General features: G+C 37.6%; 1 protein-coding gene across 5 annotated transcripts in view; it reads right to left on the bottom strand.

The window, feature by feature from the left end:
* Positions 1 to 9,128: 9,128 nt before the first annotated feature.
* The window catches only part of CWF19L2 (CWF19 like cell cycle control factor 2), a 140,763-nt gene continuing 123,956 nt past the window's right edge, over positions 9,129 to 25,935 (bottom strand). For all 5 annotated transcript variants that reach the window (XM_055547764.1, XM_055547766.1, XM_055547765.1 and 2 more), the window contains 2 exons: positions 13,402 to 13,503; positions 9,129 to 10,405 (listed from right to left, as the gene is read on the bottom strand). In XM_055547764.1, coding sequence (XP_055403739.1) covers positions 10,262 to 10,405; positions 13,402 to 13,503 — 246 coding nt within the window. In that variant the 3' untranslated portion in view covers positions 9,129 to 10,261. The remainder of the gene's footprint in view (positions 10,406 to 13,401; positions 13,504 to 25,935) is intronic.

Below are 25,935 nucleotides of genomic sequence, written 5' to 3'. Positions count from 1 at the left end.
AAGCAGATATCAAATTGCCAACATCCGCTGGACCATGGTAAAAGCAAGAGAGTTCCAGAAAAACATCTACTTCAGCTTTATTGACTACACCAGACCCTTTGACTATGTGGATCACAACAAACTGGAAAATTCTTAAAAAGATGGGAATACCAGACCACCTGACCTGCCTCTTGAGAAATCTGTATGCAGGTCAAGAAGCAACAGTTAGAATAGGACATGGAACAACACAGTGGTTCCACATGGGAAAGGAGTAAATCAAGGCTATATATTGTCATTTTTTTAATTTAACTTACATGCAGAGTACATCATGAGAAATGCTGGGCTGGATGAAGCACAAGCTGGAACCAAGATTGCTGGGAGAAATATCAATAACCTCAGACATGCAGATGACACGACCCTAATGGCAGAAAGTGAAGAAGAACTAGAGTCTCTTGATGAAAGTGAAAGAGGAGAGTGAAAAAGTTAGCTTAAAACTCAACATTCAAAAAAAAAGGATCATAGCATCCAGTCCCATCACTTCATGGGAAATAGATGGGGAAATAGTGGAAACAGTGACAGACTTAATTGTTTTGACCTCAAAATCACTGCAGATGGTGACTGCAGCCATGCAAATTAAAAGCTGCTTGCTCCTTGGAAGAAAAGCTATGACCAACCAAGACAGCATATTAAAAAGCAGAGACATTACTTTGCTGACAAAGGTCCATCTGGTCAAAGTTATTGGTTTTTTCAGTAGTTATGTATGGATATGAGAGTTGGACTCTACAGAAAGCTGAGTGCCAAAGTATTGATGCTTTTGAACTGTGGTGTAGAAGACTCTTGAGAGTCCTTTGCACTGCAAAAGATCAAATCAGTCAATCCTAAAGGAAATCAGTCCTGAATATTCATTGCAAGGACTGATGCTAAAGGTAAAACTCCAATACTTTTACCACCTGATGTGAGGAACTGACTCATTGGGAGACCCTGATGCTGAGAGAGTTTGAAGGCAGGAGGAGAAGGGGACAACAGAAGATTAGATAATTGGATGGTGTCACTGACCTGATAGACATGAGTTTGAGCAAGCTTCAGGAGTTGGTGATGCACAGGGAAGCCTGGCGTGCTGCAGTCCATGAGGTCATGACAAGTGGGACAGACTGAGCGACTGAAATGAACTGATGGATCGAGAAAACACAAGCAGTGTTTAACAAGGACCTAGAAGTATTAATGCTTTTGAACTGTGGTGTTGGAGAAGACTCTTGAGAGTCACTTGGACTGCAAGGAGATCCAACCAGTCCATTCTGAAGGAGATCAGCCCTGGGATTTCTTTGGAAGGAATGATGCTAAAGCTGAAACTCCAATACTTCAGCCACCTCATGCGAAGAGTTGACTCATTGGAAGAGACTCTGATGCTGGGAGAGATTGGGGGCAGGAGGAGAAGGGGATGACAGAGGATGAGATGGCTGGATGAAATCAGTGACTCGATGGATGTGAGTCTGGGTGAACTCCAGGAGTTGGTGATGGACAGGGAGGCCTGGCGTGCTGCAATTCATGGGGTTGCAAAGAGTCAGACATGACTGAGTGACTGAACTGAACTGAACTGAACTGAGAAGTATTAAAGAATAGACAATCAGCAATAAATAACACAATAACTGAGATTAAACAAACACTAGAGGGAACCAGTAGCAGATTAACTGAGGCAGGAGAATGGATAAGAGAGCTGAAAGAATGGTGGGAATAACTGTAGCACAGCAGAAAAAAGAAAAGTGAGTAAAAAGAAATGAGGAAAATCTCAGAGACATCTGGGACAATATTAAGTGAACAAACATTCAAATCGTACAGGTCCCGGAAAAAGAAGACTAAAGGAAAAGGCATGAGAAAATATTTCCAGAGATTATAGTCAAAAATCTTTCCTAAAATGGGAAAGGAATTATCCACCCAATTACCAGTAGCCCAGAGGGTCTCATACAGGATAAACTCAAGTGAAATATGCCGACACATATAAATCAAATTAACAAAAATTAAACACAAAGAACAAATATTAAAAGCAGCAAAGGAAAAGAAACTAATAATATACAAAGGGGTTCCCATAAGGTTAACAGAGGATCTTTCAACAGAAGCTCTGTGGGTCAGAAGGGAGTAACAGGATATACTTAAAGTGCTGAAAGGACAAAACTTACAACTAAGATTATTCTATCAGGCAAGGATCTTACTCATATTCAAAGGAAAAATCAAAAGCTTTATAGATGAACAAGAATTAAGAGAATTCAGGATCATAAAACAGCTTTACAATAAATTCTAAAAGAACTTCTCTAGACAGGAAACATTAGAGAAAGAAAAGGCCTACAAAAACAAACCCAGAACAACAAAGTAATGGTAATAGAATGCTGCTGCTGCTGCTGCTGCCGCTGCTGCTGCTGCTACGTCGCTTCAGTCGTGTCCAACTCTGTGCGACCCCATAGATGGCAGCCCACTAGGCTCCCCTGTCCCTGGGATTCTCCAGGCAAGAACACTGGAGTGGGTTGCCATTTCCTTCTCCAATGCATGAAAGTGAAAACTGAAAGTGAAGTTGCTCAGTCGTATCCTACTCCTAGCGACCCTATGGACTGCAGCCTACCAAGTCTCCTCCGTCCATGGGATTTTCTAGGCAAGAGTACTGGAGTGGGTTGATATATCAATAATTACCTTAAATGTTAATGGATTAAATGCTCCAACCAAAATACACAGATTGGCTGAATGGATACAAAAATTAGTCCCCTATACATGCTGTTGACAAGAGACCCACCTCAGATATAGGGACACATACAGACTGAAAGTGAGGGGCAAGAAAAAGATTCTATGTAAAGGAAATCAAAAGAATGTGGGAGTAGCAATACTTATATCAGATAAAATAGAATTTAAAGAGTGTTACAAGAGACAAAGAAGGGCACTATATATTGATCAAGGGATCAATCCAAGAAGAAGATATAGGAATTATAAATATACATGCACCCAAAATAGGAGCACCTCAATACATAAAGCAAATACTAACAACTATTACAGAGGAAATCAAGAGTAACACAATAACAATGGGAAACTTTAATACCCCATTCACACCAATGGAAAGATCATTCAGACAGAAAATTAATAAAGAAACACAAGCTTTAAATGATACACTGGACCAACTGGACCTAATTGATATCTACAGGGCATTCATCCAAAAGCAGCAGCCTTCACTTTTTTCTTAAGTGCACATGGAACATTCTCCAGGACAGATCACATCTTGGGTCAGAAATCAAGCGTTGTCAAATTTTTAAAAACTGAAATCACTTCAGGCATCTTTTCTGCTGACTATGCTATAAAATTAGGTGTCAACTACAGGGCAGAGGGACTATAAAACCACAAACACATGGAGGCTAAACACTGTGATACTGAATAAACAACAGGTCACTGAATAACTCAAAAGGAAAATCAAACTATAACTAGAAAATAATGAGAAGGAAAACATGACAACTGGAAACCTATGGGATGCACTAAAGCAGTGCTAAGAGGGAAGTTTATAACAATAAAAGCTTACATCTAGAGACAAGAAAAATATCTAATAAACAACATAACCTTAACCTAAAGCAACTAGAAAAAGTAGAACAAAAATCCCAAAATTAGTAGAAATAAATAAATCTTAAGATCAGAGCAGAAACAAATGAAAAAGAAATAAAGGAGACAATAGCAAATACCAGTAGAGCTAAAATATGGTTCTCTGAGAAGATAAAATTGACAAACCATCAGAAACATCAAAAAAAAGGGGAGGGGGGATTCAATCAAAATTAGAAAAGAAAAAGGAGAAGATACAGCAGACAATACAAAAGTTCTTAAGAGATTACTATGAGCGACTATATGCCAATAAAAAGGACAATCTAGAAGAAATGGACAAAATCTTAGGAGTAAAACCTTCCAAAACTGCACCAGGAAGAGATAGAAAATATGAACAGACCAATTCCAACACAGAAGTCAACACTGTAATAAAAAAAAATAGTCTCCAAAAAAAGCAAAAGCCCAGGGTCAAATGACTTCACAGGTGAATTCTACCAAAAGTATAAAGAAGAGCTAACACATATACTGCTCAAACTCTTTCAGAAAATTGCAGAGGAAGAAAAACTCCCAATCTCATTTATGAGGTTACCATCATCCTGATAATTAAACCAGACAAAAATGCCAAGGAAAAAGAAAATTACAGGCCAATATCATGATGAACACAGATTCAACAATCCTCAATAAAATTCTAGCAAACAGAATCAACAACACATTAAAATGATTGTATACCATGATCAAGTGGCCTTTATCTCAGGAATGCAAGGACTTCAATATATAAAATCAATCAATGTGATACACCATATTAAAAGTTGAAATTTAAAAATCATATGATCATCTCAATAGATGCAGAGAAAGCTTTTGATAAAATTCAACATCCATGTGTGATAAAAATTTTCCAGGTAGTAGACATAGAAGGATCATACCACAATGTAGTAAAGGCCATATACAACAAACCCACAGTAAACATTCTAAATGGTTTAAAACTGAAAGCATTTCCTCTAAGATCAGGAAAAAGACAAGTGTGCCCACTCTTGTCACTATTATTCAACATAGTTTTGGAAGTCTTATCCACAACAATCAGAAAAGAAAAGGAAATAAAAGGAATCCAGAGTGGAGGAGAAATAAAATTCTCATTGTTTGCTGACAACATGACACTAAACATAGGAAATTACCAGAGCTAATCACTAAATATAGCAGAGTCACAGGATGTAGTATTAATTCAAAGAAATCCCTTGCATTCCTATACACTAACAATAAAAACATCAGGAAGAGAAATTAAAGAAATAATCTCATTTGCCATGGCAACAGGAAGAATAAAATACCTAGGAATAGACCTAATCAAAGAGACAAAAGACCTGTATACAGAAAACCAGAAGACATTTTTGAAAGAAATCAAAGGTGACACAAACAGATGGAGAGATATATATACCATTTCCTGGATTGGAAAAATCAATGTTGTGAAATGATTATAATACCCAAATCATTCTACAGACTCAATCAATTCCTACCAAACTGTCAGTAGTGCTTTTCACAGAGCAAAAAATTTCAAAATATGTGTGGAAACACAAGAGACTCTGAATAGCCAAATCAATCCTGAGGAGGGGAAATAAAAGAGCTAGAGGAATCAATCTTCCTGTCTTCATACTACACTACAAAGCTACAGTCATCAGTATAGTATGGTGCTGGCACAGAAACAGAAATATAGGCCAATGGAACAAGATGAAAGCCCGAAGATAAGCCCATGCAACCATGGGCACCTTGACTTTGACAGAGAAGGAAAGAATATACAATGGAGAAAAGACAGCCTTTTCAATAAGTGTTTCTGGAAAACTGGATAGCTACACTTAAATTAATGAACTTAGCACACCCCCTAACACCATACACAAAAGTAAACTCAAAATGGATTAAAGACTTATATACAAGGCCATAAGCTATAAAACTCTTAGAGAAAAACATAGAACACCCCTTGACATAAATCACAGTAGGATACTTTATGATCCACCTTTTAGAATAATGGAAATAAAAACAAAAATAAACAAGTAAGACCCAATTAAATTTAAAAGCTTTTGCACAGCAAAAAACAAGGTGAAAATACAATCCTCAGAATGGGAGAATATAATAGCAAATGAAACAACTGACAAAGAGTAATCTCCAAAATATACAAGCAGCTGAGCAGCTCAATACCATAAAAACAACCAAATCAAAAAAAAAAAAAAAAAAAAAAAAAGGCTAAAGACTCAAATATACATTTCTCCAAAGAAGACATACTCAGATGGTAAAGAATATGCCTGCAGTGCAGGAGACCTGGGTATGGAAGATCCACTGGAGAAGGAAATGGCAACCCACTCCAGTATTCTTGCTGGTGAATTCCATGGACAGGGGAACCTGGCAGGCTACAGTCTATGAGGTCACAAAGAGTCAGACACAATGGAGCAGCTAATACGCACAAACACACACACACACAGACACACACACACACAATATACACATGAAGGGATGTTCATCATCTCTCATTATTCAGTTCAGTTCAGTTCAGTTCAGTCACTCAGTCATGTCTGACTATTTGTGACACCATGAATCAAAGCATGTCAGCCCTCCCTGTCCATCACCAACTCCTGGAGTTCACTCAGACTCATGTCCATCGAGTCAGTGATGCCATCCAGCCATCTCATCCTCTGTCGTCCCCTTCTCCTCCTGCCCCCAATCCCTCCCACCATCACAGTCTTTTCCAATGAGTCAACTCTTCTCATGAGGTGGCCCAAGTACTGGAGTTTCAGCTTTAGCATCATTCCTACCAAAGAAATCCCGGGGCTGATCTCCTTCAGAATGGACTGGTTGGATCTCCTTGCAGACCAAAGGACTCTCAAGAGTCTTCTCCAACACCACAGTTCAAAAGCATCAATTCTTTGGCACTCAGCCTTCTTCACAGTCCAACTCTCACATCCATACATGACCACAGGAAAAACAATAGCCTTGACTAGACGGACCTTTGTTGGCAAAGTAATGTCTCTGCTTTTCAATATGCTATCTAGGTTGGACATAACTTTCCTTCCAAGGAGTAAGCGTCTTTTAATTTCATGGCTGCAGTCACCATCTGCAGTGATTTTGGAGCCCCAAAAAATAAAGTCTGACACTGTTTCCACTGTTTCCTCATCTATTTCCCATGAAGTGGTGGGACTGGATGCCATGATCTTCGTTTTCTGAATGTTGAGCTTTAAGCCAACTTTTCACTCTCCTCTTCCACTCTCATCAAGAGGCTTTTTAGTTCCTCTTCACTTTCTGCCATAAGGGTGGTGTCATCTGCATATCTGAAGTTATTGATATTTCTCCTGGCAATCTTGATTCCAGCTTGTGCTTCTTCCAGTCCAGTGTTTCTCATGATGTACTCTGCATAGAAGTTAAATAAGCAGGGTGACAAATACAGCTTTGACGTACTCCTTTTCCTATTTGGAACCAGTCTGTTGTTCCATGTCCAGTTCTAACTGTTGCTTCCTGACCTGCATACAGATTTCTCAAGAGTAGAGAAATGTAAATCAGAACTACAATGAAGTATCACTTCACACCGGTCAGAATGGCTATCATCAAAAAATCTACAAGTAATAAAGCTTGGAAAGAGTGTGGAGAAAGGGAAACCTCTTGCATAGTTTGTGGGAATGTAAGTGGATACAGCCACTATGGAAAACAGTATGGAGATTCCTTAAAAAAACAAACAACTAGTAATCACACTACCGTATGACCCAACAATCTCACTACTGGGTATATACACTGAGGAAGCCATAATTGAAAAAGATGCACATACCCCAATTTTCACTGCAGCACTGATTATAAGAGCTAGGACATGGAAGCAAGCTAGGTGACCATTGATGGATGAATGGATAAAGAAGTGGTACATATACAATGGAATAAAAAGTAAAAAATTTGAGTCAATTTTAATGAGGTGGATGAACCTAGAGCCTATTATCTGGAGTGAATAAGTCAGAAAGAGAAAAACAGATATTGTATATTAACACACATATATGAAATCTATAAAAACTCTAAGGATGAACCAGTTTGCAGGGCAGCAATAGAGATGCAAACTAGAGAACAGATTTTGGACCCAATGGGGGAAGGAGTGGGAGGTACGCATTTAAAGAGTAACATTGACACATATACATTACCATATGTAAAATAGATAGCCAATGGGAATTTGCTGTATGATCCAGGGAGCTCAAACTCTGTGCTCTGTGAAACTCTAGAGGGGTGGGATGGTGTGGGAGTTGAGAGAAAGGTTCAAGAGGGAGGGGGCATATGTATGCCTATGGCTGATTCATGTTTATGTATGACAGAAAGTAACACAATGTTGTAAAGCAATTATCCTCCCATTAAATATTTTAAAAATTCTTGGGATTTCATAGATTAAAGAGGCCCCTGTCTCGGTGTTTTTAATGCCCCAACAGTCATTTCCAAGCCATTATCCAAAAGCATTACTTTTACATGAGGCTGCCTATCTTTTCTAGCCTAAGAATCTACCAGATCTTGACCTTCTTCTTTTTTTTTTTTTTTTTTGTTCATGAGAAGCGCTGGACTGGAAGAAACACAAGCTGGAAACAAGATTGCCAGGAGAAATATCGATAACCTCAGATATGCAGATGACACCACCCTTATGGCAGAAACTGAAGAGGAACTAAAAAAGCCTCTTGATGAAAGTGAAAGGGGAGAGTGAAAAGTTGGCTTAAAGCTCAACATTCAGAAAACGAAGATCATGGCATCTGGTCCCATCACTTCATGGGAAATAGATGGGGAAACAGTGGAAACAGTGTCAGACTTTATTTTTGGGGGCTTCAAAATCACTGCAGATGGTGCCGAAATCATGAAATTAAAAGATGCTTACTCCTTGGAAGGAAAGTTATGACCAACCTAGATAGCATATTCAAAAGCAGAGACATTACTTTGCCAACAAAGGTCAAGGCTATTGTTTTTCCTGTGGTCATGTATGGATGTGAGAGTTGGACTGTGAAGAAGGCTGAGCGCCGAAGAATTGATGCTTTTGAACTGTGGTGTTGGAAAAGACTCTTGAGAGTCCCTTGGACTGCAAGGAGATCCAACCAGACCATCGTAAAAGAAATCAGTCCTAAATATTCATTGGAAGGACTGATGCTGCAGCTGAAACTCCAATACTTTGGCTACCTGAAGTGAACAGTTGACTCACTGGAAAAGACCCTGATGCTGGGAAAGACTGAAGGTGGGAGAAGGGGACGACAGAGGATGAGATGGCTGGATGGCATCACCGACTCAGTGGACATGAGTTTGGGTAAACTCCGGAAGTTGGTGATGGACAGGCAGGCCCAGCGTGCTACGGTCCATGCGGTCCCAGATTCAGACACAACTGAGCGACTGAACTGAAGTATTTTTTATTTTTGTACTACCAGTATGCAATAAAATGCCCTGTAAACAAATGTTTGTTAACACACTCATTAAATAAGGAATGTTAAAGATATCTCTGAGACTTTGTAGCAAGGCCAAAATAGTCTGAAAACAGCAATAAATAAAATTTATACTGTCAATTATCAATTTGATAAAAAAGACTTAAATGCAATTTGCAAATATTGAGAATTTGAAATGATTAAACTTCCAACTTTTATTAAAATTTTAAAACTTGAGATAAAACATAAACATTTCCTTTTTCAAAATACTAAAGAAAGATATCAATATTAAAAATAACTGTCCGGTTATGAGTTACTCTAGAGTACATGTCACATTGATTTTAAATATTCAACATTTCATGACAAAATGTCAAGGTTTGGCTCCAAAAAATCAACATCTTTGAAAAAGGGTGACTACAAAAATATCTTCCATGTAAAAAATAAAATAGCAAAACTCTTGGAGATGATGGCCATGTCTTATACTTATCAGTTTTTTCTCTTCATACCAAGTGTAAGCATAAAAGAATATGAAGAACCTTAGATCAAATGGGACAACAGAATGTGCTCCTGCCACTTAAAAATACACACATTACTTATTACTTAATATTTTATAATAATCAATACAACCCCAAAATGATGACTTGGCTAAAATTTTTAACTTTCACAGACACCCCAAATGACTATAAACTGTGATTTCTGGAAAGTACATGTAAAACCACCAAAATTCAAACACACTATTTAAAACTGCAGAAATAAAAACAAATTACAAATATATTATATAATTCATTTAATTATTTATTATTGGGGGCATTCTTTTTTCCTTTAATAAAAAGAATAGCAATGATATATATGGTATTGGAAGAAAATTAAGAGCTTCTATAAAACACTGTGAAAAGAAATTTCAATTATCACTAAATATGCCAAGTTTTAGTTTAAATGCAAAAGAAGCTAGTCAGTAGACTTAACAAACTCTAAGTAGAGCCATTTCCCTTTGAACCAATGATTTGCAATACTTCCTAGATAATTCTTCAGAAAAGTCTTTCTACAGATTAACTAAACAGTTTAGAACATGAAGACACAGGTACAGAACAGAACATGAACAGGTCACCCAATATAACTGGTCTCCATGGTTACTACAATGCAGTCCACAGGAGCAGGTGGTGAAGGAAACCAATACAATTCAGTGATGTAGAGTTGTCAGAAACCTAGATCATGACACTCTTTTTCTATTACCTGATGGTTAGTTGTTTAGCTAGATGCAATGGAAATAAAACTGAAAGAAATCCAAAAAGGAAATAAAAAATGAAAGCTTTGCCTCAACATTTTTTACTTCCGGTGAAGTCAAATGGTTTCCACCACTGAGCAAACTGCAGTGCTTTCTTCCTCTGATCTTCAAAGCTTTCTCGCATCCCTTTCCTCCAAACTCTTGGTTCTATATCCAGCATGCCACCAATGATTTCCTTTTAAAGAATGAGAAAAATACAAACACATACATGTATGAAGATTGAAAAACAGGAATCAAGCTATTCCTGCTTATTCTGTTACTAAATATAATATTAAGTCCTTCTCTGCAAGGATGCTTAAATTTTATATAAATATTAGTTTCAAGTTAAAAAAAAAAAAAAAAAAACTTATTTTCATTTAATTCTAACTATGTAAACCCTGTGATTCCAAGGGTCCTTAGTTGTGTCTCCTGTCAAACAATTTGTCTATTTTGTTGCTTCTTAGTACATCTATCAGACAGCAGCAAAGGGGAAGAAGAGAGAATGAAATTTAATTAGTTTGGTCCTTATTAGCTGCTCTGGTAAGAAAGTCTGAAGAAAAAGTTGACCAACATGTAGCAATTATAAACTTGATTGTTCAACTACGGTTTAATCTTCGGCTAATATTCTATTATCCAATATATTTAAAAGCCAGTTTCTTCTATTAGCTGGAGATCTTTTTTCAGGAAATGAAATCATATTTTAGTACCAATCCATGTAAACCAATAATTAAAAATTATAATCACCTTCATTTAAAAAGCCATATTCCCATGGTCTGCTTATTATTCTAGGTAATTTCTTTCATGATTGTCTTCCTGTTCCTATGATATCAGCTATAGAGATTAATCAAATTTATGAGAGTGAGTGGGCTTCTCTGGTGGTTCAGTGGCAAAGAACCTTCCTGCCAATGCAGGTGATGCTGGTTTGATCCCTGGGTCACGAAGATCCCCTGGAGAAGTAAACAGAACTCACTCCAGTATTCTTGCCTGGGAAATCCCATGGACAGAAGAGTCTGGCAGGCTACAGTCCATGGGGTCACAAAAGAGTTGGACATGACTTAGTGACTGAGGACAGATGCATGATAGTGAGTATCCATATACAGAAAGATATGGGGGAGATTTATAATGCTTCAAGGAAGAGAAGTATGGTAATACAGGAAAACTCTGGGCTAGAGGTAGAATTCTGCATATTCAGTCTAGGTCTACAGGACTGTTAAAACCTTGGATGTAATTGCTCTAAGACATAGGTTCTTCTTAACAAATACTCTATTAATGAAGGGACCTACTATATACAAGCAACGGCCAAATACTGTAGGTGATACAGAAATAACTAACATACATTTCTCTGTCTTCAGAAAACTCAGAATGCAGAGCTGTGGTGGGAGCCACAATAATAACCCAACTACATAAAGGACTGTCTTATAAAGCAGAATAAGGTAAATGCCAAAGTAGACTATATAGAGACTCAAAAAGAAAGGAGATTCTATTTGCTGGATATATCAAGAAAAGCTTCATGGAAAAGGAAATCTCTTCGTTGGGTAAAGGAAGTAAAGGGGCCAAGAGAGACATAGTGTAAAAAGAGGACAAATTTAATGCAAGAGTTTCTTAGCCTCAGCCAATCACTAGCCATGTAGTTTAAGAAAGCCTAGCTTTATTGACCTAAATTTTTCTAAAATTTGACCTAAAATTTTCTATAAAACATCAAGTTTTGTCTCATGTGTACCATTAAGGCACACATACTACAAGGATTGATTCTTGTTCTGTTACTGAAGCAGATATTAATGTAAAGAGACCAGTCCTTCTTGCTGTCTAAACAACTGCAGGCTGAAGGGAGTTTGTGCGTACATAGGCTTTTTCTTGGAAAGAAATTTAGAGGAAAATGGATTAGCGCTGTAACGCTAACTAAAGAAGTTTTCAACACTAAAACAGTATCATATAAATCATAACATGTGCATGATATTTGAAGGAGGACAATCTCCCAATTAAACTTATGCAAGTTAAAAACTAGATATTTACTTCATTTTTACTAGAATCATTTTTTTAAATAAAAGCAGAGTCATAAAATTTCTGAGTTATAAAACTCTACTGAAATTTAACAATGTTTTTCAGAGTAATGAAAACTAATTTCTTTCTAGTTAACTCTGGGAAAGATATTCTCTCAGACAAGTTTCTAAAACTTATTTCAACAGTTCATAGGTGAACGTGATCTGGAGTCTCTCGTTAGCCTTTAAGGACAATAGAATAAAAAATTATGAGTCCAAACTGCTCACAGGTCCCTAATCATTGTAGAAAATGATCTGACACAGGGGATGAAAGTGGGTAGGAAGAACAGGGAACCACAGACAAAGTTCATCTAGGCTCCTCTAATTTAGAGAGAAAGGCCTGACTTACACTAGATTGAAAGGTCACTTTCTTGAGCTGTTATTGCCCAAACTTCTTTTGATTGCTCCCATGGCTACATTAATTTCATTCTAGGCCCTGATACTAACTTACATACTTTCCAGATATTCAATAGAACTTAAATTTAAGGACTACACCCCTAGAAGACAATCTGTAGTAATGGAAAGAATGCACTAGCAACTGAAAGATCTACACTCTAGTATCTGACCAGAAACTGTGTGAAATGAGTGCTATATTCTTCTAGGACCGTATGGTACTTAGTTATAAATGAATATGTGAGATCATTTGTTTTCTAGTTCAACCAAGAGCTTATGCACCCCTTGGTTCTGTCACTTACTAGCACATGATCCTGGGGAAGTTATATTGGTTTCAACATCTATAAAATGTAGATTGGTTTCAACATCTATAAAATGAAAGTATAAAATGTCTACATGATAGTGTTATTATGAGCATTAAATGAGTGCTAAGAACATTACCAGGCTCACTGTAAATCCTCAATGAATAGGTTATCATCATTATCAATTATCATTCTCAGCACAAGCCTGGCTGTCTCCACAGGAAAACACTACAGTCACCGCTGACACTGTCAACAAACCATTTGGTTCCAAAGTAACATTCCTGACTGTTATAAATATCCTGGTATATATTTCTTAATAGCTTCTGGGTACTCCCTCTGAAAACTGGGTTTTACGACAGTCACCAACTTCACTGTACATTGTGCCCAAAGTTATTTCCCTTCAAAAGCAATGTTACAAAATGGCTAAATTCTGAAATTTTACCAATCTGTGAGCATACCTTTCCAAAGTAATGTGGGAATTTGTGCTGATCTTCAATGACATGGGCAAACCCTCCCTGGAGGCCAAAATCCACAGAGAAGTAAGGTAAGCCTTTGGGTACCTAAAAAACAGATAAATCACACTTGAAAACAGCATGAAATCAGGAAGTTATGCTTAATCCCTCTTCCTAATTAAGCATTCCTCAAGACAAACGTATACAATGAATTTCCAATTATAAAAATACTTCAAAAAATAACCTAACATCTTAACTAAAACATTTCATTTTGTTGACTTTCGGTTGGATAGTGCTTCATAATATCCAGCAATTATAATCAGAAGCAATTATTTTTTGTCTTTGGGAAAAACAGCAAAGAAAAAGGCACTTTAAAAATATTTAACAACACAATAATTTTCTTTAGACTATGCAAATACAGATTAAGGATATGCTTTCTTGTATTTTTTCTCACAGTGCAGAAAAGGAACTGGGGCTTAGTCATATACTCAGAGCTTTGTTTATAATATCCTTGAACTTTTATTACTACTTATTGATCAAAGATAAATACAAACAATCATAGCTTTTTTATTAACTGGTAAGGTGGTATAGTAATATTTAGTTTATCAATCTCATTTTAAAATATTTCCAGTATTAACTTTTATCTTTCCCTACCTTTTTTCCCTCCCTCTTACTAAACACACTCAAAGACACACATGAACACACACATACACACATGTGTGCAGGCATGAAGTATTTCAGACACTATCTTGATTGGAAAAGGTCATAATTTCTAGCTTTATATTAAGTAGATCTTCTGTCCTTGCAAGTTTTTCCTCCAAGCCCTAATTCTGTTACTAGAAAGTATTCAAACTGGTCAATTTAAAGTAATATTGGGCACTTCCCTGGTGGTCCAGTGGCTAAGACACTGTGCTCCCAATGAAGGGGGCCTGGGGTCGAACTGTGGTTGAGGAACTAGAACCCACATGCCGAACTAAGAATTTACATGTCACAGCTAAAGATCTGGCATGGCACTAAGACCCAGCACAGCCAAATAAGTAAATAAATAAATTTTTTTAAAAAAGTAATATTGCAGTTGTTCAGTCACAAAGTCGTGTCCAACTCTTTGCGACCCCATGGACTGCAGCATGCAGGCTTCCCTGTCCTTCACTATCTCCCAGAGTTCGCTCAAATTCATGTCCAGTGAGTTGGTGATGTTATCTAACCGTCACATCCTCTGCCACCCCCTTCTCCTGCCTTCAATCTTTCCCAGCATCAAGGTCTTTCCAAATGAGTTGGCTCTTCACATCAGCTGGGCAAAGTATTGGAGCTTCAGCATCAGTCCTTCCAATGAATATTCAAGGTTGATTTCCTTTAGGACTGACTGGTTTGATCTCCTTGTAGCCCAAGGACATCATGTCTTCTCCAGCATCACAATTTCAAAGCATCAATTCCTCTGCACTCAGCCTTCTTTATGGTCCAAGTCTCAAATCCATACCTGACTATTGGAAAAACCACAGGTTTGACAATATGGAACTCTGTCAGCAAAATGATGTCTCTGCTTTTTAATATGTTGTCTCAGATTGTCATAGCTTTCCTTAAAGGAACAAGCGTCTTTTAATTTCATGGCTGCAGTCACCATCCACAGTGATTAGTCTCTCTCCCTTAATCCCCTCATAAAGTTGCATCTGCTAATTTTGGCAGTGAATTATATTTGTTGTCATTCAGTTACTCAGTCACGGCCAACTTTTTGTGATCCCATGGATGCAACATGTCAGGCTTTCCTATTCTTCACCATCTCCCAGAGCTTGCTCAAACTCATGTCCATCAAGTCAGGGATGCCATCCAACAATCTCATCCTCTGTCGTCTCCTTCTCCTCCTACCTTCAATCTTTCCCTGGATCAGCATCTTTTCTAATGAGTTGGCTCTTCACATCACGTGGCCAATTTATTGGAGCTTCAGCTTCAGCATCAGTCCTTCTAATGATTATTCAGGATCAATTTCCATTCAGATTGACTGGCTTGATCTCCTTGCAGTCCAAGAGTCTTCTCCAGCACCATAGTTCAAAAGCATCAGTTCTTCAGAGATCAGCCTTCTTTATGGTTCAACTTTCACATCCATACATGACTACTGGAAAAACCATACACTTGACTGTATGGACCTTTGTTGGCAAAATAATGTCTCTGCTTTTTAATACACTGTCTAGGTTTGTCATAGTTTTTCTACCAAGGAGCGTCTCTGGATTTTGTGACTGCATTCACTATCTGCAGTGACTTTGAACACATGAAAATAAAGTCTGTCCCTGTTTCCACTGTTTCCACATCTATCTGCCATTAAGTGATGGAACTGGAGGCCATGATCTTTGTTTTTTGAATGTTGAGTTTATGCCAGCTTTTTTCCTCTCCTCTTTCACCTTCATCAAGAGGCTATTAGTTCCTCTTTGGTGTCTGCCATAAGGGTGGTGTCTGCCCTAAGGGTGGTGTCATCTGCATATCTGAGGTTATTGATATTTCTCCTTACAATCTTGCTTCCAGTTTGTGTTTCATCTAGCCTGGCATTTCACATGATGTATTCTGCGTATAAGTTAAATAAGCAGAATGACAAGATACAGCCTTGATGTACTCCTTTCCCAATTTGGAACCAGTCTGTTGTTTCATCTTTGGTGTTAACTTTTGCTTCCTGATATCCATACAGGTTTCTCAGAAGGCAGGTAAAGTGCTCTGGTAGCCCCATCTAATTAAGAATTTTCCATCGTTTGTTGTGATCCACACAGTCAAAGGCTTTAGAATAATCAATGAAACAGAAGTAGATGTTTTTCTGGAATTCTCTTGCTTTTTTGATGATCCATCGGATGTTGGCAATTTGATCTCTGGCTCCTCTCCCTTTTCTAAGTCCAGCCTGAACATCTGAAAGCTCTCAGTTCATGTACTATGGAAGCCTGGCTTGGAGAACTTTAGTATCACTTTGATAGCATGTGAAATGAATGCAATTGTGCAATACTTTGAACATTTTTTGGCATTACTTTCTTTGGGATTGGAAATGAAAACTGACCTTTTCCAGTCCAGTGGCCACTGCTGAGTTTTCCAAATTTGCTGGCATATGACTGCAGCACTTTAACAAACAGTATCATCTTTTAGGATCTGAAATAGTTTAGCTGGCATTCTATCACCTCCACTAGCTTTGTTCACAGTGATGTTTCCTAAGGCCCACTTGACTTCACACTCCAAGATGTTTGGCTCTAGGTCAATGATTACACCATCGTGGTTATACAGGTCATTAAGGCCTTTTTTTTGTATAGTTTTTCTGTGTATTCTTGCCACCTTACTTAAAATCTTCTAATTCTGTTAGATCCATACCATTTCTGTCTTTTATTACGCCCATCTTTGCATGGAATGTTCCCTTGGTATCTCTAATTTTCTTGAAGAGATCTCTAGTCTTTCCCATTCTATTGTTTTCTTATGTTTCTTTGCATTGTTCACTTTGGAAGGCTTTCTTATCTCTCTTTGCTAGTCTTTGGAACTCTGCATTCAGGGGGGCGTATCTTTCCTTTTCTCCTTTGCCTTTTGCTTCTCTTCTTTCTGTAGCTATTTGTAAGGCCTCCCCAGAAGGTCATTTTGTCCTTTTGAATTTCTTTTTCTTGGGGATGGTTTTTATCATTGCCTCCTGTACAATATCATAAACCTCCATCCATAGTTCTTCAGACACAATCAGATCTGATCCCTTGATTATCACTTCCATTATATAATCATTGGGGATTTGATTTAGGTCATACCTTAATGGCCTAGTAGTTTTCCCTACTTTCTTCAATTTAAGTCTGTGTTCGGCAATAAGGAGTTCATTATCTGAGCCACAGTCAGCTCCTGGTCTTATTTTTTCCAACTACATAGAGCTTCTCTATCTTCTGCTGCAAAGATATAATTAATCTGATTTTGGTATTGACCCAAGAAAAAGAAATGCAAAAAAGCAAAATGGCTGTCTGAGGAGGCCTTACAAATAGCTGTGAAAAGAAGAGAAGCAAAAAGCAAAGGGGAAAAGGAAAGATATAACCATTTGAATGCAGAGTTCGAAAGAATAACAAGGAGAGATAAGAAAGCATTCCTCAGCGATCAATGCAAAGAAATAGAGGAAAACGATACAATGGGAAAGACTAGAGATCTCTTCAAGAAAATTAGAGACACCAAGGGAACATTTCATGCAAAGATGGGCTCAATAAAGGACAGAAATGGTAAGGACTTAACAGAAGCAGAAAATATTAAGAGGTGGCAAGAATACACAGAAGAACTGTATAAAAAAGATCTTCATAACCCAGATAATCACGATGGTGTGATCACTCACCTAGAGCCAGACATCCTGGAATGTGAAGTCAAATGGGAATTAGGAAGCATCACTATGAATAAAGCTAGTGGAGGTGATGGAATTCCAGTTGAGCTATTTCAAATCCTGAAAGATGATGCTGTGAAAGTGCTGCACTCAATATGCCAGCAAATTTGGAAAATTCAGCAGTGGCCACAGGACTGGAAAAGGTCAGTTTTCATTCCAATCCCAAAGAAAGGCAATGCCAAAAAATGCTCAAACTACCACACAATTGTACTCATCTCTCACACTAGTAAAGTAATGCTCAAAATTCTCCAAGCCAGGCTTCACTAAAATGTGAATCTTGAACTTTCAGATGTTCAAGTTGGTTTTAGAAAAGGCAGAGGAACCAGAGATCAAACTGCCAACATCCGCTGGATCATTGCAAAAGCAAGAGAGTTCCATAAAAACATCTATTTCTGCTTCATTGACTATGCGAAAGCCTTTGTGTGGATCACATAAACTGTGGCAAGTTCTTAAAAAGATGGGAATACCAGACCTCCTGAGCTGCCTCCTGAGACATTTGTATGCGAGTCAGGAAGCAATAGTTAGAACGGACATGGAACAACAGACTGGTTCCAAATAGGAAAAGAAGTACGTAAAGGCTGTATATTGTCACCCTGCTTATTTAACTTATATGCAGAGTACATCATGAGAAACGCTGGGCTGGAGGAAGCACAAGCTAGAATAAAGATTGCTGGGAGAAATATCAATAACCTCAGATATGCAGATGACACCATCCTTATAGCAGAAAGTGAAGAACTAAAGAGCCTCTTGATGAAAGTTAAAGAGAGAGTGAAAAAGTTGGCTTAAAACTCAACATTCAGATAACTAATATCATGGCATCCAGTCCCATCACTTCATGGCAAATGGATGGGGAAACAGTGGAAACAGTGGCTGACTTTATTTTTCTGGGCTCCAAAATCACTGCAGATGGTGATTGTAGCCATGAAATTAAAAGACATTCCTTGGAAGAAAAGTTATGACCAACATAGACAGCATATTAAAAAGCAGAGACATTACTTTGCCAACAAAGGTCCATCTAGTCAAGGCTATGGTTTTACCAGTGGTCATGTATGGATGTGAGGGTTGGACTATAAAGAAAGCTGAGCACCAAAGAATCGATGCTTTAGAACTGTGGTGCTGGAGAAGACTCTTGAGAGTCCCTTGGACTGCAAGGAGATCCAACCAGTCCATTCTAAAGGAGATCAGTCCTGGGTGTTCATTGGAAGGACTGATGTTGAAGCTGAAATTCCAATACTTTGGCCACCTGATGCGAAGAGCTGACTCATTTGAAAAGACCCTGATGCTGGGAAAGATTGAGGGCATAAGGAGACCAGGACGAAAGAGGATGAGATGGTTGGATGGTATCATCAACTTGATGGACATGGGTTTAGGCAGACTCCGGGAGTTGGTGAAGGACAGGGAGGCCTAGCGTGCTGCGGTTCATGGGGTTGCAAAGAGTCGGACACGACTGAGTGACTGAACTGAACTGAACTGATGTCCATATGTAGAACCATCTCTTGTGTTGTTGGAAGCAGGCATTTGCTATGACCAGTGCATTCTCTTGGCAAAACTCTGTTAGCCTTTGCTCTGCTTTCTTTTGTATTCAAAGACCAAACTTGCCTGTTACTCCAGGTTTCTCTTGACTTCCTACATTTGCATTCCAGTCCCCTATGATGAAAAGCACATCTCTTTTTTAGTGTTAGTTCTAGAAGGTCTTATAGTTCTTCATAGTACCTTTCAACTTCAGCTTCTTTGGCATTAGTGGTTGGGGCATAGACTTGGATTACTGTGATACTGATTGAATGGTTTGCCTTGGAAACGAACAGAAACCATTTTGTCGTTTTTGAGATTGCACTGAATTACTGCATTTCAGACTGTTTTGTTGACTCTGAGGGCTACTCCCTTTCCTCTAAGGGATTCTTGCCCACAGTGGTAGATATAATGGTCATCTGAATTAAATTTGACTACTGCTGTCCACTTTAGTTCACTGATTCCTAAAATGTCGATGTTCACTCTTGCCATCTTCTGTTTGACCACTTCCAATTTACCTTGATTCATGGACCTAACATTGCAGGTTCCTATGCAATATTCTTAAAAGCATCAGACATTACTTTCACCACCAAACATATCCATAACTGGGTGCTATTTCTGCTTTGGCTCAGCCTCTTCATTCCTTTTGGAGGTATTGCTCTGCTCTTCTCCAGGAGCATATTGGACACCACCAACCTGGGGAGTTCATCTTTCAGTGCCATATCTTTTTGCCTTTTCATACTGTCATGGGGTTCTCAAGGCAAGAATGCTGCAGTGGTTTGCCATTCCCTTCTCTGATGGACCATGTTTTGTCAGAACTCTCCACCATGACCCGTCCATCTGGGGTGGCCCTACATGGCATGATTCAGTTTCACTGAATTACATATTTATATTTAATTATACATATTTTGTATTGTGCCCTCCAGAAGGCATGCCTTGGGAAGAGATAGTGTATGTGATAGGGTGGAAGAAGAGTGGTCATCTTGAAATAGTATAAAGCAATTAAAACTGGGGCCTATAAAGAGTTGTATAGGTTATAGGAAAAGTGTAAGTTAAAAAATCAGTTTACAAAATAATATATAACATACAATGCAGAGAAATGGTTACTACTCGTGCTTTTTAAAAAATATTTTCACATTTTTAAAGTAAAATTTAAAACACATATGACATAGTTAGCCAAAAAAAAAAATAGATAGACAAGACTCTAATCACAGTTCTGTTACTTATAACTATAACTTTAGGCAAGTTATTTAAGATCTGTGAGTCTTAACAATAAATATGAAGAGCTCAGAAGTCTGCTGTGAGCATCAAATAGAAAAATGCATATTAAGTACACAGACTAATATTTGGCAAAGAGAATATTATTCAAATATTATTTTCATTTCCATCTCCTACTAACAATGCTTTCTGCAAATCTAGTAGTCAAAAAAGAATGGAAGCCTCCATTAAACTACTTTCTGCCATCTGAAACAGATCAATGTATGAACATGAATATGAATGGCTAAAATTATATTGAAGACTACATGGATAAAGAACAGTACTCTCCAGGAAGAGATCTTGAGGAATCAACTTATGATAACAGTGCCCATGTTTTTTGTTGGTATGATACTGTATTTTGCAGAAAAATGGCTTCCTAAATATGTCGATGCTCTTATTCCCTATTTGCCATAAATAAATTACATTATAAGGCAAAAGGGGCTTTGCAGATATGATTAAGTTAGGGATCTTGAAATGGAAAGATTATCCCAGGTTATACAGGATATGACAGAAAGGTCAGAGTCAGAGAAAGACTGGAAGATCCTATACTGGTTGGCTCTGAAAGAACCACAAGCCATGGAATGCAGGTGACTTCCAGAAACTGAAAATGGCAAGGAAATGGATTCTCCCTAAGAGCCTCAAAAAAAAGCAGGCCTGCTAACATCTTGATTTTAAACCCATTTCATATTTGTGACTTCCAAAATTATGAGATAATAAATGTGTTATTTTTAAAGCACTAAATTTGTGGTAATTTGTATATACACAGTAAAGCTCAACAATTTCCAAGATGAACACACTGTCACAAGCAACTCTTCTCTCATTGAAGGATGAAAAAGGTACAACCTACACTCTTGCTAGAAGAGTTATTAGTCAGTAGGCACTGCAAAGGCTCCATTATCAAAGTACATGTACATTTAGTACTCCCCTTTTCCTGCCCTGACCAGCAGGAGTGAAAGAAGTTGGAACTTTGGTACCACCCATGAAGAGTACTGACAGAATTACAGCAAAAAAATTTATTGATCATAGAAAAACAGTAGTATTTGTTTTCCCCTTTAAACATTCCAGTCTTTAATCCTGACTTTCTATAACTGTCCTCATATGTAAAGATCCCAGGGTAAACTCAAATTTTCCTTGAGGTGGACTTTGCTTAGTTTTGAAAATCAAACCCAAAATGTCTTACATGTTTTTCAACTGCTACAGTTATCACAGAATTAAATTTCAATATCCTAATAAAAAGTTGAGAAGAATTCATGTGACCTTTCTATAAACTGTCTTGAGAATTAAAAAAAAAAATCTTGTGAAAAAAGATCACTTTCTTGATAACTTGCGTGAACATCACGCAACCCCTCTGCAATTAACATTCAGATATCTTTCCCTTGCATATTTTCATGAACTTCACACTACCCTGAAAATAAATTAAAAAACCTAGAGAAAGTAGACAAAATAGACATTAAGAAAAAATTTATACTCACACAAATAAAAACATAAATGAACAGAGAGTTAGAATGAATTATAAATAGGCAAATCTGTACTAACAGCTAAGAATCTACTATGGGAAAAAAATCACCACCCCCAACACACATACAAAATACTTCATGAACTAAGGAGATAGGATAGAGGGCTGCTTTTTTTCTGGACGTAGAGTTTTTTTAAAAGAAGCATAATGAGATTTCTTCGGAATTAACATAAAGTTAAAATAGATCAAGATTGTTCACTTCATGCTCAGAAACATTATCATGTTAAAAAGACACTGGAAAGCTTAACTTTGTAAAAAGTGACCTGCTTTGAAATTATTCTTAGACTCAAGTTCTTGTCACAATTCCATCCACATAATTATTAAATCCTAAAGCTAAGAGGGACTTCAAGAGGTCATCTAGTTCATTCCCAAGCTGCTCTGACTTGGATAAACAGTCTCAGATAAAACACTATGTGGCGATTTAGAAAAGAAACCACTTCAAAGTTAAATATGTAATAACCATTGCAAGAAGAATTTGTATGTGTTTCTTATTGGTTAAGTGAAAATATTAACCCTCCAGGAACTTATTTCAGCTATATATTCAGATTAAAATAAATAAACTTGCAGTAGATACTAGATTGTTGTTGTTGTTCAGTCGCTAAGTCATGTCCTATTCTTTGCCACCCCATGGACTGCAGCAGGCCAGGCTTCCCTGTCCTTCACTGTCTCCTGAAGTTTGAACAAACTCATGTCCATTGAGTTGGTGATGCCATCCAACCATCTCATCCTCTGCCGCCCCCTTCTCCTGCCCTCAATCTTTCCCAGCATCAGGGTATTTTCCAATGAGTCGCCTCTTCGCATCAGGTAGCCAAAGGACTGGAGCTTCAGCATCAGTTCTTCCAATGAATATTCAGGGTTGATTTGCTTTAGGATTGATTGGTTTGATCTCCTTGCTGTCTGAGGGATTCTCAAGTCTTCTGCAGCACCACAATTCAAAAGCATCAATTCTTCAGCACTCAGCCTTCTTTATGGTACAACTCTCACATCTGTACATGATTACTGGAAAAACCACAGTTATGACTATAGTGACCTTTGTTTGCAAAGTGATGTCTCTGCTTTTTTTATACACTGTCTAGATGGGTCACAGCTTTTCTTTCAAGGAGCAAGCACCTTTTCATTTCGTGGCTGCAGTCAACATCCACAGTGATTTTGGAGCAGAAGAAAAGAAAATCTGTCACTATTTCCATTGTTTCCCCATCTATGTGCCATGAAGCAATGGGATCGGAAGCCATGATCTTCATTTTTTGAATGTTGAGTTTTATGCCAGCTCCTTCACTCTCTTCTTTCACCTTTACCAAGAGGCTCTTTAGTTTCTCTTCTCTTTCTGCCATTAGAGAGGTATCATCTGCATATCTGAGGCTGTTGATATTTCTCCTGGAAATCTTGATTCCAGCTTGTGATTCATCCAGACTGGCATTTTGCATAATGTACTCTGCTTAGAAGTTAAATAAGCAGGGTGACAGTATATAGTCTTGATGCATACCTTTTGCAATTTTGAACCAGTTTGTTGTTCCAAGTCAGGTTGTAACTGTTGCTTCTTGACCTGCATACAGGTTTCTCAGGAGGCAGGTAAGGTGGCCTGGTATTCCCATGTCCTTTAGAATGTTCCATAGTTTGTTGTGATCCACACAGTTAAAGCCTCTTCTTTCTTTCTGGAGCTATTTCTCTGCTCTCTCCCAGTAGCTTATCAGGCACCTTCCAGTCTGGGGGATTCATCTCCTGGTGTCATAGCTTTTTGCCTTTTCATACTGTTCATGGGCTTCTTGAGGCAAGAATACTGGAGTGGTTTGCCAGTATTGCCTCTTCCCTAGAGGTACTAGATGGCTTACCAATAAAATACTGCATATATAGTAGTTATCATGGAGTTCATATATGTTGACTTTTATCTATCAATATATACACTTGTTTTAAACTGATTTTAAGTTCAAAGACATTCTAAAAGATCTATTATTTTTGATTCCCCCTACATGTTTTCTATTTTTGATATCATATTTTACATCTTTATGCCTATCCCTTAACTGTTTACTTTAGTTATACTTAATTTTATCATTTTTGTCTTTTAACTTTTCTAATAATTCAGTTTAAAAAAAACTTATTTGGCTGCATTGGGTCTTAGCTGTGGTATGCAGGATCTTTGCTGCCATGCACCCAAGGGCTCTCCAGTTGCGGCATATGGGATTTGTCACCCCATAGCATGTGGGATCTTTGTTCCCTGACCAGGGTCGAACTTGCATCTGAAGGTGAATTCTTAACCACTGGACCATCAAGGAAGTCCCTCTATAGTTCTTTTGATATATATTTTTTTAACCTTCTTATTTTATACTGGGATATAGCTTATTAACAATGTTGTGATAATTTCAGATGAACAGCAAAGGGACTCAGCCATACATATACATGTATCCATTCTTCCCCAAACTCCCCTCCCATCCAGGTTGTCAGATAACACTGAGCAGAGTTCCATGTGCTATACAGTAGGTATCTGTTGCTTATCCATTTTATTTTATTTTATTTTTGCTTATCCATTTTAAATACAACAGTGTGAACACATCCATCTGAAACTCCCTAACTATCCCTTCCCCCTGGCAACCATAAATATGTTCTCTAAGTCTGTGAGTCTCTTTCTATTTTGTAAGGAAGTTCTTTTGTATCATTTCTTTTAGATTCCACATATAAGGGATGTCATACAATATTTCTCCTTCTCTACCTAACTTACTTCACTCAGTCTGACACTCTCTAGAGTAGGAGGGTTCCTGTCTCGCCACATCTTCTCCAGCATTTATTTTTGATGATAGCCATACTGCCTGGTATCATTTCTTTACTATTATTTAACTTCTCTATGGCTGTTTCTTAAGCTATAAGATAGGGGAAAAGAGTTGGGTAGTTCAAGAAATAAACATATAAATGGCCTGGAGCTACTAAGCACTTAATAAATGTTTGCTCTAAGCCTATCGTGGTAGGTGTTTTAGATAGATATATATATATCCTCTTTTGTGAAATGTTTTATCAAGTCCTTAGTCCATTCATTAGGTAAGTTTTAAGGGGCTTTTTTATCAATACTTACAAGTATTTTAAATATTAACAATATTAACCTCTGTCTTATCTGCCCCAGTCAGTGAAAGAGAAGAGATTTAACATGAAATCAATGACATCTGCTAACTTTGTGGGTTCTTCTCATCTAAGTTTAAAAGGTATCCTTCTTTCAGAAGTCTAGCCAAAAATACAATTCTATTGTGTTCTAAATTATTGTTAAAACCTAATTCTAATTTTGTTGTATACTCTGAAGCCTTGACTTTAGCAGGGAGCAACAGGAGGGGGTAGATGTTAGCTGTGTGTTTTTGTCATATATGGCCTTTATTATTTTGAGGTATGTTCCCTCTATGCCCACCTTCTGGAGAAATTTATCATAAATGGGTGCCAAATTTTATCAAAAGCTTTTTCTGCCATCTATTGAGATGATCACATGGTTTTTATTTTCAATTTGTTAATGTGGTATATCACATTGATTGATTTATGAATACTGAAACATTCTTGGAATTCTGGGTTAAATCTCACTTGATCATGGTATATGATCTTTTTAATGTATTGCTGGATTCAGTCTGCTATTATTTATTGAGGATTTTTTCATCTATGTTCATCAGTGATACTGAACTCTAATCTTTTTTGTGATATCTCTGTCTGGTTTTAGTATCAGGTTGATGCTGGACTCATAGAATGAGTTTAGAAGCGTTCCTTCCTCTGCAATTTTTTGGAATAGTTTCAGAAGGATAAATGTTCGGTAGAATTCAGCTGTAAAGCCATCTGGTTCTAGATTTTTGTTTGCTGGAAATTTTTAAATTACTGACTCAATTTCAGTACTCGTAATTCATCCATTCATCTTTTCTATTTGTGCTTGGCTCAG

Source organism: Bubalus kerabau, chromosome 15 (genome assembly GCF_029407905.1).
Source record: "Bubalus kerabau isolate K-KA32 ecotype Philippines breed swamp buffalo chromosome 15, PCC_UOA_SB_1v2, whole genome shotgun sequence".
NCBI lineage: Eukaryota > Metazoa > Chordata > Mammalia > Artiodactyla > Bovidae > Bubalus > Bubalus kerabau.
The sequence above is the reverse complement of the archived record's forward strand: the minus strand, read 5'-3'. Positions and strand labels throughout refer to the sequence as shown.